The sequence below is a fragment of the Meriones unguiculatus genome, assembly GCF_030254825.1.
Source record: "Meriones unguiculatus strain TT.TT164.6M chromosome 13 unlocalized genomic scaffold, Bangor_MerUng_6.1 Chr13_unordered_Scaffold_39, whole genome shotgun sequence".
In the NCBI taxonomy this organism is placed as follows: domain Eukaryota; kingdom Metazoa; phylum Chordata; class Mammalia; order Rodentia; family Muridae; genus Meriones; species Meriones unguiculatus.
The window spans coordinates 1,879,350-1,904,383 of NW_026843648.1; the positions used below are offsets into that span (position 1 = coordinate 1,879,350).

The 25,034-nt window shown below is 37.6% G+C and overlaps 1 protein-coding gene across 2 annotated transcripts; it reads right to left on the minus strand.

Annotated features, from left to right (window-relative positions):
• Positions 1 to 3,643: 3,643 nt before the first annotated feature.
• On the minus strand, positions 3,644 to 23,885 carry LOC132651089 (vomeronasal type-2 receptor 116-like). 2 transcript variants are annotated; one of them, XM_060376386.1, is made up of 7 exons: positions 23,686 to 23,885; positions 11,330 to 11,621; positions 10,125 to 10,967; positions 8,832 to 8,851; positions 7,933 to 8,092; positions 6,783 to 6,906; positions 3,644 to 4,617 (listed from the first exon to the last, which is right to left on the minus strand). In XM_060376386.1, the coding sequence occupies exons 1-7, from the start codon at positions 23,883 to 23,885 to the stop codon at positions 3,692 to 3,694; spliced, it is 2,565 nt and encodes an 854-aa protein (XP_060232369.1). In that variant the 3' UTR covers positions 3,644 to 3,691. The 2 variants fall into 2 exon arrangements, with proteins under 2 accessions (XP_060232369.1, XP_060232368.1); XM_060376385.1 differs by lacking the exon at positions 8,832 to 8,851 and having other exon boundaries at positions 7,933 to 8,160; positions 10,161 to 10,967.
• Positions 23,886 to 25,034: the final 1,149 nt, after the last annotated feature.

Sequence of the window (25,034 nt, forward strand, 5' to 3'; positions counted from 1 at the left end):
CTTTCCTTTTATTCCATACCCGTTCTCTTCCATTCCCTTCCCTTTATTTTTTAATTATTTTATTTTTGTCCATTTATTTTTATTTTTAAATATTAATCACAGATTATTTACTTTGTATCCCAGCTGTAGCCCCCTTTCTCATTCCCTCTCAATTCCACTCTCCCTCCCTCATCTTCTCCCTGCCCCTTTCTCAGTCCACTGATGGGGGAAGGCCTCCTCCCCATCCATCTGACCCTAGCTTATCAGGTATCTTCCAGACTGGCTGCCATGTCCTCCTCTGTGGCCAACCAAGCCTGGTACTCCCTTGGCAGTGGGGGGAGATCAAAGAGCCAGCCATTGAGTTCATGTCAGAAATAGTCCTTGTTCCCCTTACTTGTTTACCCACTTGGATACTGAGCTACCATGGGCTACACCCGAGCAGGGGTTCTAGCTTATATTCATACATGGTCCTTGGTTGGAGAAACAGTCTCATAAAAGACCCCTGTGCCTTGATATCTTTGGTCTTTGTGAAGCTCCTGTCTTCTTCAGGTCATACTTACTCCCCCTTCTTTCATGTGATTCCCTGCACTCTGCAAAAGGTTTGGTTATGAGTCTCAGCAGCTGCTTTGATACACTGCTAGGTAGAGTCTTTCCAAAGCCCTCTGTGGTAGTCTCCTGTCCTGTTACTTGTTTTTTCCTACTTCCTATGTCCATCCCATTTATCTTTTTAAGTGAGGATTGATCATCTTACCCTGGGTCCTCTTTCTTTTTTATCTTTAGGTATACAGATTTTAGTATGTTTATCCTATCTTATAAGTCTAGTACCCACTTTAAGTGAGTATATATCGCGTGTGTCTTTCTGCTCCTGTGATACCTCACTCAGAATGATCTTTTCTAGTCCCACCATTTGCCTACAAATTTCATGATTTCCTTGTTTTTAATTGCCGAGTAGTATTCCATTGTGTAAAAGTACCACAATTTCTGTAATCATTCCTCCACTGATGGACATCTGGGTTGTTTCCATATTCTGGCTATTACGAATAAACCTGCTAAAAACATGGCTGAACAAAAGTGCTTGTTGTGTATTTGAGCATCTTTTGGATATATTCCTAGGAGTGGTATAGCTGGATCTTGAGGAAGTGCTATTCCTATTTGTCTGAGATTGATTTCTAAAGTGGTTGTACAAGTTTACATTCCCACCATCAATGGAGGAGTGTTCTCCTTTCTCCACAACCTCTCCAGCATGTGTTGTCACTTGAGTTTTGGATCTTAGCCATTCTGATGGGTGTAAGGTGAAATCACCGGGTTGTTTTGATTTGCATCTCTCTGATGGCTAAGGATGTTGAGCATCTCTTTAAGTGTTTCTCTGCCATTTGATATTCCTCTACAGAAATCTCTCCATTTAGCTCTGTATCCCATTTTTAAATTGTATTACTTGATTTCTGGCTATTTATCTTCTTAAATTCTTTATATATTCTGGATATTAGCCCTCTGTCAGATAGAGGGTTGGTGAAGATCCTTTCCAAGTCTGTAGGTTGTCCTTTTATTCTGATGACAGTGTCCTTTGCTTTACAGAAGCTTTTCATTTTCATGAGATCCCATTTATTGAGTGTTGATCTTAGAGCCTGTGCTGTTGGTGTTCTGTTCAGGAAGTTGTCTCCAGTGCCAATGAGATCAAAGTTCTTCTCACTATTTCTTCTAAGAGATTTAGTGTGTCTAGTCCCAAACATAGGAATGGATACATATATTGTATACACTTACACAATGGAATACTATGCAGCAATTAAAAACAAAGAAATGATGAAATTTTCAGGCAATTGTTGGAAACTAGAAAAGATTATCCTGAGCTATCACAGAAGAAGAAAGACACATGTGTTATATACTCACTTATAAGTGGATATTAGACATATAATATAGGATAAACTTACTAAAATCGATACACTTAAAAAAGTCAAGCAAGAAGGAGGACCATGGGTAAGATGATCAGTCCTCATTCAGAAAGGCAAACTGGATAGATATGGGAAGAGGTTGAAAACAGGGTAAAGGACAGAATCCTACCACAAATGATCTCTTAATGTTTCTAACCATCAGGGTATCAAAGCAGATGCTGAGACTCGTAGCCAAACTTTGGGTCGAGTGCAGGGAATCTTATGTAAAAACGGGTAGGTAAGAAGACCTGGAGGGACAGGAGCTCCACAAAGAGAGCAGCAGAACCAAAATATTTGGACCCAGTGGTCTTTTCAGACCATTCAAGGACCATTCATGGATATAACCTAGAACTCCTGCACAGATGTATACCATATGGGTCTCCAAGTGGGTTCCCTCGTAAGAGGAGGAGGGACTTTCTCTGACATAAATTCAGTGGCAGGCTCTTTGATCACATCCCATTGAGTGGTAGGTAGCAGCCTTACCAGGCCACAGAGAAAGACAAGTCAGACAGTCCTGATGAGACCTGATAGGCTAGGGTCAGACTGATGGGAAGGAGGGACATGGGAGGACAAGAGGGAGGGAGGGTGAGATTGGAATGGGTGAGGGAGGGGCTACAGCTGAGAATCAAAGTAGATAAATTGTAATAAAAGAACAAATTAAAAAAAAGAATTAGGGGAAGGGATCTAGTATTTCTTCCCTAGAATTAGGGACTGGCTACAATGCTGCTATTGAGGAAAACTAAAATTGACCACTGTTTTGTTCTCTGACTGAAATATTAAAAAGCAGCTTCTAGCCAAACCAGCAAGGTGTGATAAAAAAGTGGTTCTTTGATCTGAGGTAATCTAAAATATTATTTCCATTTCCATTGTCCATTATCCATGACTTCTAATTCTCTAAGAATGAAGTTGAATTTATTACAATAAAGAATATACCCTCCATATTATTCTGCTGTAGAATTTTAGTAACTTCATCTTCCATAATGCCTATTACTCATTCTGCTTGCCTTTGCTCCAAAGCCTTTTTCTCATAACAGACTAAACGACCTGATTAGTTACTCACACCCTGTTGCTGAGATCTGTGCATCTAAACAAGTATAAGTTACAAATCAGTTATCTGTGGTAGTTCCCTACAGTAAGAGGCTTTATTTTCCCTCATGTAACAAAATAAAATATGAAAACATTAACTTCTATTGTCATGCTAAACCATGAAATTTCTTCTGAAAAATCACTTGAGGAACCTGTGAAACTGATGCTTGAGACTCTATCTGCTCTCATGTTTAGCTTATAGAGTAGAATGTAATAGAATCTTCAGAGTTCAAAAATGAAAAATGTTACCTTAAAATTAATGTTTTTAATGTATTTTTATTTATTACACATTATTCACTTTGTATCCCTGCTGCAGCCCTCTCCTTCATCTCCTCAAAATCCAGCTCTCAGATTAGGATCAAATAAATACCACATGGCTGGCAACATGGAGACACATCTTCAACACCAGCATTTTGTAGGCAAAGGCACACAGATATCCATGAGTTTATTCCACACTGTTATACTTTTGGGGTTCAGACCAATAAAGGAAACAGAAATTTTATTACAGACAAATAGTAAAACATGAATTTTAAACATAGGTTAAAAATAATGGTTTCAGTTTAGAGAGACTTTAGTACAAATAAATGAGGAACCATCATACTCTCATCATACTCTACCTGAATAAGAGATTTAGAATGGTGTGGTACTGGTTTTGTCATTGTATTTAATTTATTAACATAGGTTAATTGTAATTTTAACTAAATTTTAAATGGCTTCTTTCTTGAATGGGTTTTGTGCCTGATGTCAAGACAGGAGTTCTTATCTGGTCTTAACAAAATGATGTAGCACTTGGGGACAAAGATCAAACCAAGGAGAGCTGCACTGGAAGCCAAGACAGAGAAGGCTTCCATAGCCACCATGACCTTCCCCTTTGTGCTGTGGTAGACAGGGAGGAAGGTGACCCACACACAGAAGAACACCTGCATGCTGAATGACAGGAACTTGGCTTCATTGAATGTGTCAGGCAAATTTCTTGACAAGAAGGCCATGGTGTAGCTCCCAAGTGCCAAGGTGCAGAGGTATCCCAGGACACAGTGGAAGGCTACTACTGATCCTTTGTTGCACACAATGATGATGTGGCCATGTTCAGCATGAGCATCATGATCAATGAAGGGTGGAGAGGTAACCAGCCATATTCCACAGAGAACAAATTGGATCAGTGTGCAGATGGGAATGATGAAGTTAGGGGCCCTTGATACCATTAACCACTTCACCAATCTAGCTGAAACAGTGACCTTGAAAGCAATAAACACTGTGATAGCTTTGGCCAATACTGTGGAAAGAGCCACAGTGAACAAGATTCCAAATGTTGTTTGCTGCATGATGCAGGTGACTGTGTTGGGCTGGCCAATGAAGAGCAAGGAACTGAGGAAACAGATGCTGAGTGCCAATAGCAGGGTGTAGCTGAGAGCTCTATTATTGGCCTTGACGATGGGTGTGTCTCTATGCTTCAAAAAGACTACAAGAACCACAACTGTGATTGTAGAGAAGCAAAGTGATGTGGTGGTGAGAGCCATCCCCAAAGGATCTTCATAGGATAAAAAGCTCACAGATTTCTGGAGGCAGTGGTTCTTCTCTGAGTTTGCATAGTGACTTTCTGGACACATCACACATTGGTCCATATCTGTTCAGAAATTATGAACAGGATTATGAATCAATCCTCAGGTGTTCCCTTTCCCCCAAGTTGTTACTCAGCCTTAGTTCATTAAAATGTTTCCTGATTCACCTTTCTTTATTGTTTCAGAAACAAATACTAAGTAGTATATGAATCATTTCAAGACTATACAGCCATTTTTGCCTATGGTGATATTATTCCAGAATCACAGTCCCCTCAGAGACCAGAAGTAGATGACTCAATGCAAGAGCAAGAGAGCTTTATTGCAAGAGCAATAGAACTTGGGACCCAAGTCTCACTGATACAGCAGTAGAGAAGTGGGATCCTGAGCCCTGGAAGGAAAAAAAAAAAAAAAACACAAGCAGGGGGTTTCCATGACAGCAAGCAATGGGGTTCATGCCTTGGCACTACAGGATTGGGTAAAAGTCATAGGGGTAAGGTGACCCTCTAGCTGAGGCACATAATCACAATTGGCATTCTTTTAAACTACATCTGGAATGCTGGGGAAAATTTTCCCAACCATTCCTCATTGATTGTTGCTAGGGAGATTGTCTGTGTTTTCTACCAAGTATTTATTCTGTGCTATTTCCAAGAAGCTGTTGCTAGGAGAGTTAACTTTGTTTTCTGCCAACAGCAAATTCTGTGACATTTCCTGGTACCTGAGTTCAGTTCCCGGTCAACATGGCTTCTCATTTCAAAATGGAGTCACCCAATCCAACTTAAACTCTTTATTCACTCCTTTCCTTTTGCATAAAGAGGCCAGTCTTGGGCTCTTACAATTCATCGTCAGCCTCAAGCTGATGGTATTGGGTTTTTATTACCATTAACTGTATTGTCCCTATTCTTTGTCTAATGTGTCCTAAAAATTTCTTAAACAAGTGTGATCCAAAAGTGACTAAAAGCAGAAGATTTTACATTTAAGCTGTTATAATTCTGGCTCACATCATGAAATTTGCAGGCAAATGGATGTAACTAGGTCAAGAAACATCCTGAGTGTGATCATGTAGACATATAAAGACAAATTTGGCAGGTATTACTTACAAGAGGATAATAGCATTTTGATTACTAATAACCAAACAACAGTCTACTGATCATGGGCATCAGGATCTTTTCTAAGACTGAAACTCCAACCAAAGACCATGATGGGAATAACCTAGAAACCCTGCACAGATGTAGCCCATGGCAGTTCAGTGTCCATGGGGATTCAGTAGTAAGGGGGACAGGGGCTGTCTCTGACATGAACTCAGTGGCTGGCTCCTTGATCACCTCCTCTTGAAGGGGTTATCTTACCAGGCTATAGAGGAAGACAATGCAGCCAGTCCAGATGAGACCTGATAGGCTAGGGTCATATATCAGTGGACTATGGGAGGGGCAGAGGGGGAAAAGAAGATGGGAGGGGACAAGGGAAGTGGTGCAGCTGGGATACAAAGTGGATAAACTGTAATATATTAAAAACAAATAAAAATAAAAAAGTTGTGGAATTAGCCAAGAAATATTTGGTCTGACTTAAGGAACACTCAGGAAGAAGGAGCCCATGAATGACACTTCTTGTATAACAAAGGTCAAGAGACTGGATATCCCAGAACCTAGGCTAAAACCATATATAACTGAACTAAAAAAAATCAATAAAATTATTCCTAATGATATTCTGCTATATTCTTGGATGAGTGCCTTATCCAATTATCACTACAGAAGTTTCCTCTGTCAGGAGATCAGAGTGGATTCAAAGACCCACAACCAGGCATTATGTTAAGAGAGTCTAAATTGGAGGTCTATATCAAATCCCTCCTCCCAGCAGTCAGGGACTCCCACTAAGAGAGGGTGGTGGGTGGATTGTAAGAGTCAGAGGGGATGGAGGGTAACAGGAGACCAAAGCTCTCTGAATCAACTAAGCAAGATGTATATGAGCTCACAGAGACCGAAACAGCAAATTCAAGGCCTGTGCGAGTACACCAGGATCTGTGCATATATTTTACCTATTAGCCTAGAATTATTATGAGACTCCTGACTATGGGAATGAGTGTGTCTCTGACTCTTTTGCTTTCTTTTGGAACACTTTAAATTTCTAATCAAAGGACAAAAGTCTATCTCTTCTCTCCAAAACCTTTTCCTTGGCTCAGGGATTGCAGACTTCTGTGGAAAAGTTGGAAAGTTCTCTGTAAGCCTGTATTTACCTGTCTCATTGGAAATCTCATTGTCTGCACAAGGAGTGCAATCAAAGCAGCAGACAGCCTTGCCTTCCCTGGCAGACTTCCTGAATCCAGGCCTACAGCTCTCACTGCACACAGACTGAGGAATCTAAGAGAAATAAAAACTATTAGCAAATGTTTGGGTTTTTATGAAAAATTTGAGTGAGTGGCATATTTCTAAGCATCATCATATGTTAATCTGGAAATGCTTACATGTACAGTGAAAGATAATAGATTTTGGTGTTGCTAATTTTGGGATCTTTTGGGCTACACAACGCACATATTTAAATCTTGGTCCAAAATATGTAGCTGTTGTCACTAAAGTAGTTTTCCAGAAGATCATGGTATGACTTCAGATTCAAACTGTCTCTATACTTATTGGCTACTACAGGGAGTTTTAATATCCAATGTGGTTGTGAATGTTGATTGACAACTCTATGGAACTTGGATTCTTCATTGACACTAGTCTTTGGGCATTTCTGTGAGAAGTTGTATGGAAACATTTACCTGAGGTGGATAAAGCCACCACAAAATGGGGGTCAATAATTCATTATCCTCCTGTCACAGACATAATGAAAAGGAGATGGAAGATGAGCAACTGTGTTTTTTGAACTCTGATTCTGGTCTGTGGGTTTGGTGTCATCACATCCTTTGTCTCATAAACAATATTTTTCCACTATGGTGGACTGTGTGCTCACAGAGTCAGCCAAAACAAACCTGCTCTCCCTAAAGTTGCTTTTGTTTACTGTTTATTTAAAGCAGCAAAGCAAACACACATACACACACCCATCATGCTAATCTATCTTTTTCAGAGGCTAACAATAAAAATGTCACTTTACCACTCAGTGAAATTTCTTAGGATTGGTTACAAAATAAACCTCTCAGTGTTTTGAGGCAATGACAGAAACTTAACAGGCAATATTCGCAAAAAATATGTGGGCATTTATAAGATTTAAAATAAAAAATTCCATTGAATAGAGTGAGGAAATGAGAAAACAGTCCTCATTGGCTGTTTAATTGGCTACTGGCTTGCTGAATATTGATTGATACTGAATAAGTGTCAAATGATCATTACATCCTGAAAACTACTTTTGTTTTTTTTTTAGAGGTCAAAGTGAGTTAAGTCATGACTCACCTTTGTAAATGTTGCAGGCCACTGAATAATCTGCTCAGATAAAGACAACTGTTGACCAAGGGGAGCATCTGAAGAAAAGGTTCCTATTTTCACCTTTAATCCAAGACCCTTTGGAAAATTCCAAAAATTAAGAATGTCATAGTCTGAATCTAAGTGTTTTCTCCCATCAATTACTATGCGACCTCTCACATGATTTTTCAGCAGAGTGTTCTTTAGGAAAGGTAGGAGCTAAAATAGATGTAGAAACATAGCTTGAAGTAATCTAAGATAATAAAAATATTTTTTTTAAAAAAAAGTAGTGCAAAGCTACTCAGTGTTATTATCCCATCATAAAAAAGCATCTTTTCTTTTTATAATTTAGTTTTTCTTTATTACAATTTATTCACATCTGTATCCCCCATCCCTTGTTCCATGAAATCCCTCCTGCCTCCCTCTTCATTGCCCCTATCCTTCCTAGAGTCCACTGATAGGGGAGTTCCTTTTCCCCTTCCGTCTGACCCTAGCCTGTCAGGTCTCATCAGGACTGGCTGCATTGTATTCCTCTGTGGACTGGTAAGGCTTTGCACCCTCAGATGCAGGTGATTAATGATCCAATCACTGAGTTCCTGTCAAAGACAGTCCCTGTTCCCCTTACTGGGTTACCCACTTGGACAGTGAGCTGCCCTGGGCTACATCTGTGCAGAAGTTCTAGTTTATCTCCATGAATGGCCCTTGGTTGGAGTATCAGTCTCAGAAAAGACCCCTGTGCCCAGATATTTTGGTTCTGTTGCTCTCCTTGTGGAGCTTCTGCTCCCTCAAGGTCTTTCTATCTCCCCCTTCTTTCATAAGATTCCCTGCACACTTTGCCCAAAGTTTGGTTATGAGTCTCAGCATCTGCTGGGTAGATTCTTTCAGAGGACCTCCATGGTAGGCTCCTGCCCTGTTCCCTGTTTTCTCTTTCTTCTAATGTCTATCCCATTTGTCTTTCTTAATGAGGACTAATATTCTTACCCAGGGTCTTACTTCTTTCTTAGTTTCTTTAGGAGTACAGATTTTAGTATGATTATCATATACTATATGTCTAATATCCAATTATGTGAGTATATACCATGTGTGTTTTTCTGCTTCTGGGATACCTCACTCAGCACGACAGGATACAGACTGGGAAAGGATATTCACCAACCCTATATCTGACAAAGGACTCATATCCAGAATGTATAAAGAACTTAAGAAGTTAAACACCCACAAACAAGCTAATCTAATTAAAAAATGGTGTACAGAGCTAAACAGAGAATTCTCAATAGAGGAATATCTAATGGCAGAGAAACACTTAAAAATGCTCAATGTCCTTAGTAATCAGGGAAATACAAATCACAGTGACCCTGGGATTTCACCTTACACCCATCAGAATGCATAAGAGCAAAAACTCAAATGACAACACATGCTAGAGAGGATGTGGAGAAAGGGGAACCCTCCTCCCTTGATGGTGGGAATGTAAACTTGTACATCCATTTTGGAAATCAATCTGGTGCTTTCTCAGACAATTAGGAATAGTGCTACCTCAAGATCCAGCTAGTCTACACTCTTAGACATATATCCAAAATATTCTCAAGTATACAACCAGGACATTTGCTCAGAATTTTGATAACAGCTTTATTCATAATAGCCAGAATCTGGAAACAACCCAAATGTCCCTCAGTTGAGGAACAGATACAGAAATTGTGGTACATTTACACAATGGAATACTACTCAGCAATTAAAACAAGGCAATCATTAAATTTGCAGGCAATGGTGGGAACAAGAATTAAAAGCATCTTAAAGGAGGCATCAGGTTGGCTTGGATTGAAGTGCAATGAATTTTGAAAACCACCTTCTCCTCAAGATAAATCCTTGAACTAAGCACAGCTAAGTCAGCAAGACAACAAATAATGTGGCTTCAGCTGATTCAAATTGCTTTGGAAAGATAGCCAAAACTATGATCTTTTGGAATATATTCGATGCTCCCATCCTTAAAATAAGGGCCCTGGTATGGAAAGAATAATTTAAAGTGATTGTTAACTTCATAACCCTGTGGTAGTCCTCAGAAGCATTTAAACCCTTAAGACTCTACTCTTTCTTCCCCTTCTCTGAGTAACAAATCTTTGCTTATTGACAATATGTTCTAAAATCTATGATACCTAATTTGAATGCCTTATGAAATAATAAAACACCACATTGCTGATATTACAACACACAAGAAAGGATATTACCTGCCAGGGGAAGAATTCCTTTTCTTCTTCATTAGTATATGGTTGTGTCTCTATTTGCTGAAGATTCATCTCATGGAGACTGAAGGCCACAGCATAGACAGCATTGTATATATTGTAGCTCTCTTCACTTATGACAGGGTCAAAAAGGTGTCTGGGCAGTAAGTTCAAAGAAGCATTGGGTTGGCAGTTTTCCAAAAGTTGACAATCAGACTCAGAAAATGAGCACTTGAAAAACAGAAACCAAAACTTAGGAAGATAAGTGTCTTCCGGGTATTTGTAGGGATTAACTGTTTGAACAAAATTTGTAAAGTCAACCATCCCTTCATGGTGGTGTGAAAAAATGAGGCTCCCATGGAATGACTCTAACATGAAATAATCAAAATTGTAACTAACATCCCATTGAGAGTTTAAGATCCAGACTTTCCATGTCACTAACAATTCCCCAATAAGTCGCATTAAACCTTGCAAAGAAACAAAGTCCCCATAAATAACTACCACATTAGTTGATGATTCTTGAATATTTATCAGATCTTTCCATAATGCACTCGAATATGCATTCCAGGTACTAGGGATCATTTTCAAAAAGCCTAAGCAGATGTTGTTACTCTCCATATCTTCTTGCAAGTCTGACAGAATCTGGATCCCTCTGTGGTCATCTGGGATGATCAGACCAACCCAGAACCAGCTGAAATGAAGCATCAAAGAAACTATGGCAGTTGACAGATATGTGTCCTTGGGGGCCATCTGATAGAGAGAATTAAACTGACCTCGGTCATTTAAGGTAGAATCAAAAGGCCCAAATGTGAGCTGTAGGAAAAGAAGATTGGAAACAATAAGGACAACACTGGTATCAAATAGAATATAAGGACTGAATCAACAAATACAAACAGTCAAGATGAATATAGTTTTTTCATATATTAAAAGGCAAACCCAACAGACACTTTTCTAAAAAAAATATTACTGACAGGTCTCCAGTTTCAGTAATGTAGTTTGTTTCACCCTCTTCTCCTTCCTTTCTATTTTAAGTAATGGAACTGTGGATATATCATCAAATTCCTTCATACTTTTCTTCATAGATGGTTTATCCAAGTGCTCATTTTACATTTTCAGAAATACAGTAATGTCAAAAAAGAACACTTAACTCCTAGTTTCAACATCCCAATTCTCACCTGAGGTATTTTGTAAAGTTGTAGCAGTTTCCCAAGTTGGGAAGATATTTTCCATGATGTTCCTATAAGTGCAGCAGGTGACATTCTCCTCAGTCCACAGTTGTAATTAGCTAGTGGTTGTCTCAACATTGTGAGCCAAACAAAAGGAACTAAAAGGATACTTGTTTCATAAGGTGCAACATTATAGAGATCAAAGCCAAGAGTTGTGTTGGGTAGAAGATTAGGGTTTCGGTTGATTTCCTCAATGGCAAATACCAGGGACAGAACAAACTGGTAGTTCTTAAACTTATACCTAAAAAGGATTAAAGGTTAAAAAAAACCATACTGGTAGAAGACATAGACCATAAAACCTCCTATTTAGTGCAATAGTTTTTATAACTCAAATGCCAATGTTTCTATAAAATTAGTATTTTAATATACTCTCATCAATGACTGGAATTACAATTGCTATTTTAAGTAGGTAAGATTAGGTAAAATCCCAAAGTATTAACCTTCCTTAGTTATGGTCTCAGGAAATTTAATTTATTATTATTTTGCTTTAGTTATATTGTATGTGTGCAAAAATAAATTGTCCATGATAAAAACACTGGGTTCAGAGCAAACATCAGAACTTTTGATGTCTGGACCTTGGCCCTTCTGCCTCAACAATTAAGAAATGTTATTATAGCTTGATCCAGTTTTTTGTGACAATAACTTATTTAGAGTATAACACAAAGTTAATTCAAATCATATATTGCCATAGTTGTCATTTCTAAGATATTTTCTGAGTATCTTGGCCTGGAAAACACCATGTAATGCCCTTGAGCTCATGGAAAACATCTTGTCTCTGCCTTCAGTTGCTGGAATTAATTAATGTGAATCCATATTTAAATTTATTTTAACTTTTTGTGTATTGATGAACTGTGTGCATTACTAGTGTGGATGTGAGTCTTTCTGCATGTATAGGTTCATGAGTGTCAATAAGTATGAGTACAAGGGAGAAAGGACATCCAGGTTCAGTTCACATTATTCACAGCTGTCCACATTATTTCACAGTGACTCTTAGTCATTTGTTCAATTATTCACTAACTGACTGACTTATTTGATTGACTGAAATAGAGTCTGACCATATAGCACTGACTGACGTATAACACAATCGGGCCTTGAAATTACTAAGATTCTTTCTTCCTCTCCTTATCCAGTGCTGTGAAGAGTACTACACTAAATGACTCCACATTTTCTTTATTGTTTTCAGCACATAAGACTGGTACTGTGGCCAGAACACCTCTCCTGGGTTCTACCTGCCATATGATCACTGGATTGTAACACTATTTTTATGTTTCAATGGAAATGTGAGCTCAGATCCTCACACTTTCACCTGGAGCACTTTATCTTATTAGGCAGTAATAATGTCTAATAATAACATGGTGAGGGAAGATTTCAGTCTTCATGATGCCAAAAGTCCCAAACACTAAGAATTGCATTTCAACTTAGAGTCAAAGTGTGCTGTTCACAAAACAGTTTTCTTATGGTTATATTTAATAAATTGTTCTTCTATAGAAATGACACATATTAAAACATTTTCAGAGTTTTATGGGAAAGTAACATTACTGTTTATATTTTGGAAAGATCTATAGGGAAGGAGATTAATTCTATATAAAATATACTTTAAAAGAAAAGAAAGGGCACATCTCTAGAGGTAATTTTTTTTTACAGAATTATGGCCTTCTAGTCACTATTTTTGATGTTGATATTTTCTTCATTGTTTGTATCTCTGATTCCTTGTGCTTTCCTATTCCTTTTTTGAAACATTTTTTTCTTTGAGAAACTGCTGGTATGTCACATGTCTGACATGAATGAAGTCTCAAGGAACATTGTAATATTTTTCTTTCCTAATCTAAACTCCGTTTCTAGAAAGCTACTGTGATTTACAGATTGTGTTCCTCAGGTGCGTTTCTTATAAAAAGTAATGGATTTGTCTAGTAACTTCACAGAAAATGAAAAAAGGGTATACAATTTTTCCAACACTGCACAGAATCTCAAATATTGAACAGATAGCTAATATACAGTATATATAAAGAAACCAGGAAGTTAAATGCAAAAAAATGATGTAATCCAATTAAAAATGGGGTATAGAACTTAACAGAGAATTCTCAATAGAGGAATATTGAATGGTAAAGAAACAAAGAAATGCTCAACATCTTTAGTGATCAAGGAAATTCAGATTGAAATGACCCTGAGATTGAACCTTACACTCATCAGAATGGCTAAGATCAAAAACTCAAATTACAGTACATGTTGGAGAGGATGTCAAGAAAGGGGAACCCTCCTCCATTGCTGGAGGAAATGTAAACTTGAACAACCACTTTGGAAATAAATCTGGAGCTTTCTCAGACAATTAGGTGTATTGCTACCTCAAGATTCAGCTATAACAGTCCTAGGTATATATCCAAAATATGCTCAAGTACACAACAAGAACTTTTCTTCAACCATGTTCATAAAAGCTTTATTTCTAATAGCCAGAATCTGGAAACAACCCAGATGTCCCTCAACTGAGGAATGGGTGCAGAAATTGTGGCACATTTACACAATGAAATACTACTCAGCAATTAAAATGAGGAAATCTTGAAATGTGCAGAGAAATGGTGAGATCATTGAAAAAAGATAATTGAGATCAATGATTAAAGATCATCCTGAGTGATGTATTCCAGAAGCAGAAAGACACATATGATATATGCTCATTTATTAGTGGATATTAGATATATAGTATAGGATAAACACAATAAATTCTGTACACCAGAGAAGCTAAGCAATAAGGAAAACCCTGGGTAAGATGATCAAATCTCATTCAGAAGGAAAACAGGGTAGACATAGAAAAAGGGAGAAATAGGAAACAGGACAGGAGCCTGCCATAGAAAGCCTCTGAATGAGTCTACTCAGCAGGGTATTGAAGCAGATGCTGAGATTCATAGCCAAACTTTGGGCAGAGTGTAGGGAATCTTATGAAAGAAGGGGGATATGAAAGACCTGGAGGGCACAGGAGTTCCACAAAGAGAGCGACAAAAACAAAAAAAATATGACCACAGAGGTCATTTATGAGACTGATACTCCAACTGAGGACCATGAATGGAGATAAGCTAAAACCCCTGCTCAGATGCAGCCCATGGCCGCTCAGTCTCCAAGTAGTTCCCTAGTAAGGGGAACAGGAACTGTCTCTGATGTGAATTCAGTGGATGGCTCTTTGATCACCTCTCCCTGGTGATCAGCCTTACCAGCCCACAGAGGAAGACAAGGCAGCCAGTCCTGTTGAGACCAGATAGGCTAGGGTCAGAGCGGAATGGAGGAGTACCTTCCCTATCAGTGGACTTGGTGGAGGGCATAGATGGGGAAGAGGGAGGGAGGGTAGGGTTGAGAGGGGATGATGGAGGGAGCTACAGCTGGGATATAACGTTAATAAACTGTAATTAATAAAAATAAATTAAAAATGAGACAAAACAAATGATGTACATATCATAATTAAAAGTAATAAGTAAGGATGAAATTGTATTTATCAGTATGAAATCATGGAAACCACAAAATTAAGAGCAGTTTGACAGTCTAAAAGGCCAAAATACAAATGAAAAGACTAACATTGAAAATATATTATGTAAAAATCTATTGGAAAAAAAACTCTAATGAAAAACACCTGCTATGAACTTAGTGGCCAGCCCCTTGATCACTTCACTTTAAGGGATGTAGCTTTTCCAGGCCATAGAAAAAGACAATGCAGCCATTAATGATGAGACCTTATACGCTAGGGTCAGATAGGAGGGGAGGAATTCCCCTCTTAGTGGACTAGTGAAGAGGCACAGGGGAAAACAGGGAAGCAATTGGGAGACTGGGAGGATATGAGGAAGGGAGCTACAACTGGGATAAAAAAGGAATAAATTGTAATTAATAAAAATAAATTTAAATATCATGCATCTTTCATATTTATTATCTGTAATATCGGTCAGGAAAGTACAAGATTGGATACTATGGAACTTGATGATAAGACTCCATTGCTGAGGACACTACACAACTTGAGTGACTGAACATTGAGAAATCAAGCTATTAATCACACGGATGCTTTGTTTTCTGGCTATATTTAATAGTGCTAGTAGGTGCTACACATGCTTTCAAAGTAAATAAAGGTAATATCAACTACTATTCTCCTGTGAACCATGGGTGGTGTAGTTATGATGGGTCTTATATCTTAGCACTATGGCACAAGGATGGGCACACATAATATATGTGGAATCAACTTTTGTCTGATTTGATTTTTGTGGTCCCTTCCATAGAATGGATCACATGCTTGCACTATAAAATGGCCAGAATCTCTAACTAGATAGGCATATACTCAAGCAGTGAACTTTATACTGTAATTCTACAAAATGTACAAGGTATGAAATAAATTCCTTATTGATTGTTGTACTTGTGGATTAGTACATTCCTTAGCCTTCAGAAGAGTAGCTTTTTTTTCACTTTACATGGAAAAAATAAAGAAACCCATGATTTTTCATGGTACATTTAATAATAGACTATGCAGTGCTCAGACACAAATATGGCTTACATATCCCACCCGTTGCAATAAGCCTGAGGGATCATGGCTGAAGAGAAGTGGGACAATTTTAAGGGCCAAAGCCTGTGGATAACCTCAAGGACACATTATTTTTTTTTGTCCAGGATAGGTGCATATGTAAAATCACAATGAATATTAAAAAATGTGCCAGAACATGTGTACTCAAACAAAACAAAATGCTATCCTGGAGAAGGAGATGGGCAGAAAAATCTCAGCACTAGCTGAGATGCAATAGGGAGGATTTGATAGTTACTGGGAAAGAGATAGTCAGTTTCTTCACTGTTGTGACCCCTAGGTGGTCAACCATACAAGGGAAGACTCCAATTACAGTAGTACTTATAGAACACATACTGCACTTGATTGGAAAAATAAAGAAAACACAAATTCAAGTAGGGGCTACATGTAGAGAGAGTGGATATGGTGGTGGAAGTGGTGATGTTGATGAATATGATCAAAATGTTTTATATAAAATTATTAAAGAAGTAGTAAATATATTTAAAGACCAAAATAAAGTAAAATGTGCGCTGGTGTGGCATTTGTTGAAACTGGGAAACAAAAAAAGTAAATAGTTGTTTTCTCCTACTTCCAATGTCCATCCCATTTGTCTTCCTAAGTGAGGATTGATTATATTACCCTGGATCCTCTTTCTTGTTCATCTTCTTTAGGTGTACAGATTTTAGTATGTTTATCCTATCTTATAGGTCTAGTACCCACTAATAAAGGGAGTATATATCATGTATGTCTTTCTGCTCCTGGGATACCTCACTCAGGATGATCTTTACTAGATCCCACCATTTGCCTGCACATTTCATGATTTCCTTCTTTTTAATTGCTGAGTAGTATTCCATTGTGTAAAAGTACCACAGTTTCTGTATCCATTACTCCGCTGATGGACATCTGCTTTGTTTCCAGGTTCTGACTATTACAAATAAATCTGCTATAAATATGATTGAGCAAATGTCCTTGTGTACTTGAGCATCTTTTGGATACATTCCTAGGAATGATATAGCTAGATCTTTGAGGAAGCAGTATTTCTAATTGTCTGAGAAATGGCCAGATAAATTTCCAAAGTGGTTGTACAAGTTAACATCCCACCAGCAATCGAAGAGCCTACCACGGAGGGCCGCTGAAAGACTCTGATTAGCTGTGTATCAAAGCAGATACTGAGACTCATAACTGAACCTTTGGTAGAGTGCATGGAATCATATGAAAGAAGGGGGAGTTAGTATGACCTGGAGAGGACAGGAGCTCCACAAGGATCAAATATATCAGGACACAGAGGTCTTTTATGAGACTGTTTCTCCAACCAAGGACCACATATGGATATAACCTAGAACCCCTGCTCAGATGTAGCCCATGGTAGCTCAGTATCCAAGTGGTTACCCTAGTAAGGGGAACAGGGACTATTTCTGACATGAACTCAATGTCTGGCTCTTTGACCTCCCTCCCTCCAGGGGAGTAGCAGCCTTGCTAGGCCACAGAGGAGGACATGGCAGTCAGTCTTGAAGACACCTGATATGCTAGGGTCAGATGGGAGGAGAGGAGGACCTACCCTATCAGTGGACTTGGAACGAGGCAGGGAGGAGATGCGGGGGGAGAGGAGACTTTGAGGGAATGAGAGAGGGGGTTACAGTTGAGATCTAACATAAATAACCAGTGATTAATATAAGAAAATATTTAAAAAAAAAGAAAAGTAAATAGGGTTTGCCAATGGACAAACAGATTCAAATGCATAGATTCAAATGTATAGCTATGTAAAGATATGTATAATGTGACAATTATATGCATGTAAGTAAAGGATTGCAAACACATTATAGACTGTAATCACTACAACATAGTCATGACAAAGTGGCAGAGGAGTTCCAATTCTCCAAACACACAGCAGTAAAAACAGGTTGGGAAAGGATCTTCACCAGCCCTATATCTGACAGAGGGCTAATATCTAGTATATATAAAGAACGAAAGAAGTTAAACAGCAACAAATCAAGTAACCCAATTAAAAAATTGGATAAGAGCTGAACAGAGAATTCTCAATAGAGGAATATTGAATAGCTGAAGAACACTTAAAGAAATGCTCAATATCCTTAGTTATCAGGGAAATGCAAATCAAAACAACCCAGAGATTTCACCTTACAACCATCAGAATGGCTAAGATCAAAAATTCAATTGACAACACATTAAGGAGAGGATGTGGAGAAAGGAGAACCCTTCTCCACTTCTGGTGGGAATGCAAACTTGTACAACCACTTTGGAAATTCATCTGGCGTTTTCTGAGACAACTAGGAATAGCACTTTCTCAAGATTGAGCTATACCACTCCTAGGCATATATCCAAAAGATGCTCAAGTATACAACGAGGACATATCCTCAACCATGTTTGTAGCAGCTTTATTTGTAATAGCCAGAACTTGGAAACAACCCAGATTCCCCTCAAGTGAGGAATGGATACAGAAATTGTGGCATATCTACACAGTGGAATATTACTCAGCAATAAAAACAAAAACAAAAACAAGGAAATCATGAAATGTGCAGGTAAATGGTGGGAACTGGAAAAGATCATCCTGAGTGAAATATCCCAGAAGCAGAAAGACACAGAGTGTATATACTCACTCATAAGTGGATATTAGACATATAATATAAGAGAAACATACTAAAATCTGTACACCTAATGAAGCTAATCAAGAAGGAGGACTCTGGCTAAGATGCTCAATCCCCATTCAGAAAGTCAAAGAGGATAGACATCGGAGGAGGGAGAAAACAGGGAACAGGACAGGAGCCTACCACAGAGGGCCTCTGAATGGCTCTACCCTGCAGGATATCAAGGCAGATGTTGAGTCTCATAGCCTAGACTTGGGCAGAGTGCATGGAATCTTATAAGAGAAATAGGAGATTGTAAGGCCTGGAGAGGACAGGAGCTCCACAAGGAGAGCAACAAATCCAAAAAATCCAGGTACAGGGGTGTTTTCTGAAACTGATAATCAAACCAATGACCACTCATGGAGATGGCCTGGAACCCCTGCACAAAGGTAGACCATGGCAGTTCAGTGTCCAAGTGGGTTCCATAGTAATGGGTGCAGGGACTGTCTCTGACTGGAACTGATTGGCCTGCTCTTTGATCACCTCCTCCTGATGGGGAAGCAGCCTTAACAGGCCACAGAGGAAGACAATGTAGCCACTCCTGATGAGACCTGATAGACTAGGATCAGAGGGAAGGGGAGGAGGACCTCCCTTATCAGTGGACTCGGGCAGGGTTTGGGTGGGAAAGAGGGAAGGAGGGTGAAGATTGGGAGTGAAGGATGGAGGGAGGTACAGGAGGATACAAAGTGAATAAATAATTAATAAAAGTTAAAAAATATTAAAGAAAAAAGAAAGTATAGAAGAAACATGAAATGGAAACTTTATTTCATCACTTGTTTTAGATTCATGTTTTGAAAACAATAATATGTCATAAACTTTTATACCACTTGTGTTTATGACCTACCTAGTCAGACACTGGCCATTTTTTACTGCCAAACGTGTTCCATATCAATGAGGGGACCCTAATAATTGAATCAGACAAACATTAATTACACATACAATATGTTTGACTATTTTTGCACCAAATTGCATATTATGTAAGGCCTATCATAACTGTATCCTTCATGGTTTACAGATAAAATAGTATTACCTTTATTTCTTTTGGAAGGATGTATAGCAACTTCTAGCACTATGAAATATAGCCAGAGAAGATAAAGCATCCAGGTGATTAATAGCTTGATTTCTCCATGTTCAGAAACTCAAATTTTGTAGTATCCTCAGCAATGGATTCTTGACATCAAGTTCTGCAGTTGCCAATCTTGTACCTTTTTGATACATATTATAGATAATAAATATGCAAGAGGTATGATATTTAAATTTGTTAATGTGACACATGATGGATCCATTAAATGTATACAAGTTCACTGAGATATGCAGGATTCAGGACTGGTTAATTTTGGTGTCTTGAGTTTTTTATTTAAGATTTCTTTATAACACATTTATGCAAAAATATTCAATAAAATACTCCCAAACAAAATCCAAAGCACATAAAAACTATCATCCACCATGACCAAGTAGGCTTCATCCCAGGAACACAGGGGTGGTTCAATATACAGAAAACCATCAATGCAATCCACAGTATAAAAAAAAACAGAAGGAAAAAATGACAACACATGATCATCTTAGATGCTGAAAAAGCATTTGACAACATCCAACATCAATGTTTAAAATTTGAAGAGATCAGGGATAAAAGGCACATACCTAAACAGTAAATGCAATACACAGCAACCCAACATCAAAGTAAATGGAAAGAAACTTAAATCAATCCCACTGAAACCAGGGAAATGCAAGGCTGCCCACTATCTTAATATCTCTCCAACATAGTACTTGAAAGACCTCAACATAAAACTAGACACACTACATCTGTAAGAAGACAAAGTGGGAAAAAGCCTTGAAATCATTGGCACAGGAGACAAACTTCCTGAAAAGAACACCAACTGCACAGGCTCTAGGATAATCAATTAATAAATGGGATCTCATGAAACTGAAAAGCTTCTGTAAAGCAAAAAACACTATTTTCAGGACATAAAAGCCTACAGATTGGGAAAGGATCTTCAATAACCCTCTATCTGACAGAGGGCTGGTATCCAAAATACATAAAGAATTTAAGAATTTAAACACCAACAAATCAACTAATCCAGTTTAAAATGGGGTACAGAACTAAAGAGTGAATTCTCAACAGAGGAATATTGAATGGCAGAGAAACATTTTTTAAAATGCTCAAAATCTTCAGTTATCAGGGAAATGAAAACCAAAACAACCCTGAGATTTCACCTTGTAACCATCAGAATGGCAAAGATCAAAAACTCAAGTGACAACACATGCTGGAGAGGATGTGGAGAAATGGGAACCCTCCTCCATTTCTTGTGGTAATGTAAACTTGTACAACCACTTTAGAAATCAATCTTGTGCTTTCTCAGAAAATTAGTAATAGTGTTACCTCAAGATCCAGCTATATGTATCCTATGCCTGTATCTAAAATATTCTCAACTATACAACAAGGACATTTGCTCAACTATGTTCTTAGCAGCTCTATTCATAATAGCCAGAAGCTGGAAAAAACCTAGATATCACTTAATGGAGGATGGATACAGAAATTGTGGTATATTTACACAATGGAATACCACTCAGCAAGCAAAAACAAGGAAATCATGAAATTTGCAGGCAAAAATGGCGGGAACTAGAAAAGATCATCTTGAGTTATGTAACCCAGAGGAAGAAAGACACACATGGCATATACGCACTCATTAGTGGTTATTAGACCTATAATATAGAATAAACATACTAAAATCTAAACTCCTAAGGAAGCTAAACAAGAAGAAAGACCCTAGGGAAGATGCTCAATCCTCCTTCAGAAGGACAATTTTGACAGACATTGGAAGCAGGAGAAGACACGGAACATGACAGGAGTCCATCACCTAGGGACTCTGAAAGACTCTACTGATTGAGGTATCAAAGCAGAAGCTGAGACTCATAGCCAAACTTTGAGCAGAGTGCAGGTAATCTTAGGAAAATTAGAGAATACTTCATGAAGTGTTTATTTATTCAATTAGAGTAAATAAATTTGAAACACAATACAATGAAATAATCTTCTCATCCACCATTTATAAAAGAAATTCACATCTATTAAAGAAAAATTTTGAGATAACTGGTAGAACAATATTGACAATGACTGTCATCAGAACTCACTTCTGCTAGACTCTGAAAAAAAACCTTACATCTTTATTAAATTTTCTGAGAAAAGTGGAGCTGGGAAATACAACTGGGGTACCAGTTAAAAGAATAATCTGGAGATGAAGAAAGATCAGTGGATACAGAAGAGCAGATACCAAAGGTATACTTCTCTGTTAAATGAATGCAGGCCAGATACACTCTAGACCTCCATGATAGGATTTAAAGGACACTGAATGGACATTCTGACTGTGTACAAAGACTGCAATTCATGGAGATATAGAACTCAGTTATAAGGCTGGTGGAACCATTTTCACTGTAAATATACAGAATGGTCAAAATGTATAAAACTTTCCAGGATTATTTTTACACACACTTATAGAATATTCTAGAAAACTCACACACACACATAAACACACACACATATCCAGAAAAAAATACTACAACCTGCTGTATATATAGTTAGAAAAACTTCTGTATATATACTTAGAAAAATGTTTTGGATAAAGAGTTTGATGATATTTTATAATAAAAATATTGTTTTCCTTTGTGAACTGCTTTGATTTTTATTCTGAATATATAAAATCAAATACCTTTTACAGGTTACAACCCATTCATTCATCATTTACAAGCAAGACACTCACAGGTCATGTAACTGAAAGTAAACTCTTTTCACATATTGACTTGTTGGTGCGCAATATTGAGAAAAGCACATACAGATGTACACTGGGGCTGAAAGTAGAGAGCAGGGAAAAAGGAAAGTAATAATGGGTATTAGTTATGATGAAGTAAAAGGGCTCCACCAAACATCCCAAGTCCCCAGTATTCTAAGCCTATGAGACAGATTTGTGATTTTATTTGAGAGAAAATATGACCCTTAAGAAATTGTTTACTTTGAATTGCTGATTATAATTACTGAGTTACAAATTATTGCATTTACATATAAAATTTTGACTCTATGGCCATCTATGATGTGTTTGTTTCAAACTAAATGTGTCATCACCCCCATATATCTGATAATTTTTTACATCTGATCATATATCTTACTTCACTGTCCTTGATTTTTTACTTAACATCCCACCAAGGTTTTAACAAATATGTAATGTCACACTGAGCACAATTCACCTTCATAACTATATATAATATTGTAAATATCTACCTATTGTCTTTCTACCAATTTCCTCATACAAGTTCTATTGCTCTATTTAAGTGTCTTTTTAATTTACCCATAGAGATTTGTGATATCTGTATTAGATAAGCACCCTTTATTTCCTCTATAAAGAGATACAACTGAATATTTGTGTAGGAAAATGTGACTTCTGGCATTATTATTCCTTAAACTTGCATAGTTCTGAAAAGCTACAGTAAAAATAGTCTTAAGTGGCCACTCTCACATAATGAGCATTTTAATGCACACAACCATATAATTGAACCAAAGCATTGGAAACATATGGCAAACAGGTAAATATTTTTAAATCTGTTTGAGGATAAAAAAAAATTAGCAAGGAAACACTGAGATGCAAAACAAAGAATATGAGATAGAAAAAGTTATATGTTGAGAAAAAAAAGTACTCCCAATATTTAATGGTGACAAACATGTTGTAAAATCAACTATATAACAGAGAATAATTGTCACTTTAGCAACATTACAGGCACTCAGGAGTCTCTACATTCAGTGGCATCATCTCTTTTTACAAGAGCATATCTGGACTTAAAGAAAGCCCAGAAGCATCATGTCATACTTAGGTAAAATTATCCATACTCTGAAAACATATCACTGAAAATATTCAAATTATTTGCCATTACAAGCATGATAAAGAAAAATCATGAAATTCCAATAGAATATGAGGAAAGCAAAATGAATAACATGAAAATTATCATTTGAAAGAGGAAAATTAGTACACATGAACCTATATTTGAACATACTTGATAATGGAAAAGAGTGATTGTGAAAACACAAGGAAGTTTTAATCCATACATCATTTAAGTCACAAGAATTCTGAACTTTTAAAATGAATAATTGTACTTACTGTAGGGTAGCATCATGGAAATAGGCATCCTTTAGACTGGTTTTGGTTGTATAAACAATATGAAGAGGGAAAAATGCACCAAGCATCACATCTCCTTCACGGTGAAAATCTTCCTTAATTTTTCCATAGCATTCCTGGTTAGTAAAGGCACATACAAAATTGGGAAAATACAGGAGACCAAAAGTAAAAATCCAGATCATCCTATTAACATGTGCATATGCCCAGCCATAAGACTGGTGGATACAGCTGTAACTACGCCCAGCATGTATATATTAGGCTCAAGTGTTTGGGAACACGTGTGCTTTTCACTTTGTTAATTAGAGCAGTTGTTATACTAATCACCCCAAGTTCTTCCTGACACTTCCTCCACTGCCATTGAGAGTTCTGAAACTCTGCCCTTTGGCTCTGCATCTGAGGTCCTGTGTTCTGCTTGAAAACAAGTTGGAAAATGTGTTTTGAATCTTCTCTAGCCACAGGCATCATGATTTCAGCAAAGAAAATAGACAGCAAGAGCTCAGGGATCAACTTCCTAATTGGAGTGTTTTGGCCAAGTTTGAAGCAAGAAACTTTTCCTATGACAAGTTTGGGTGAAGGAATCCTAGATCAGAGGAAGGCCTGAAAATACACATATTGTGCATACACAGCAAAATAAGAGGATCATGCTTTTCCAAATCCGAAGACAGCCAGTGGAATTGACTCTTCCTACTAAGCATAAGTCTTTCAGATATTCTTCCATGATACATACATCTGTATCTGAAAATGACTGTGATGTCTGCACCCAACACAATCAGCTCATTTCTCACTCTGGAAAAGCCAATAGTCCTGCTGCTTTCTTCACTTCTAAATCATTTACTTCATCTAATCAGTGCAGAAATCAAGTCCCCTGTTTACATTCTGAGATTTGAACTTCCATAGTTCTACACTCCTCTTTTATCCTGGGTTAGTTACTGAGTAGAGGTGTCTTCCATTCCTGCATTTTGAGCAGTGTGTTCATCCACTGCTTACCCTGATTTGAAAAAAAAAATAGTGTAGTGTGTATGTGAGAAATACTACTCAGTTCTGTAAAATATACACTAATTTAAAGCCATCACAGTATTTTAACATACTATACTGATGAAAGTTATTCTGATCAGGGATCTATTCCCTAGCCCCTGTGAGTTTAGGTCAATAAATGTACTGTGTATTATGATATGGTAAGAACAGCAGGACCGCTAAAATAAATTGACTTCACTAAGAAAGGCTGGTTGAGTTTTGAGTGAACAGAAGCTCAAATGACAGCAATTTGAAAAGAACTACAATAAATATGTTAGCAGGCCATACTGTAGCTTGTCCTGACTTCTTTTCTGTAT

Excerpts from the sequence above, each read along its gene's own strand:
- LOC132651089 (XM_060376385.1), bottom strand. The coding sequence starts at position 23,885 with ATGATCTGGATTTTTACTTTTGGTCTCCTGTATTTTCCCAATTTTGTA. Across the intron at positions 6,907-7,932 it reads GGCCTGCAACATTTACAAAG|ATTCCTCAGTCTGTGTGCAG; the intron begins GTGAGTCATGAC and ends TATTTCTCTTAG. Across the intron at positions 4,618-6,782 it reads TGAGATTTCCAATGAGACAG|ATATGGACCAATGTGTGATG; the intron begins GTAAATACAGGC and ends ATTTCTGAACAG.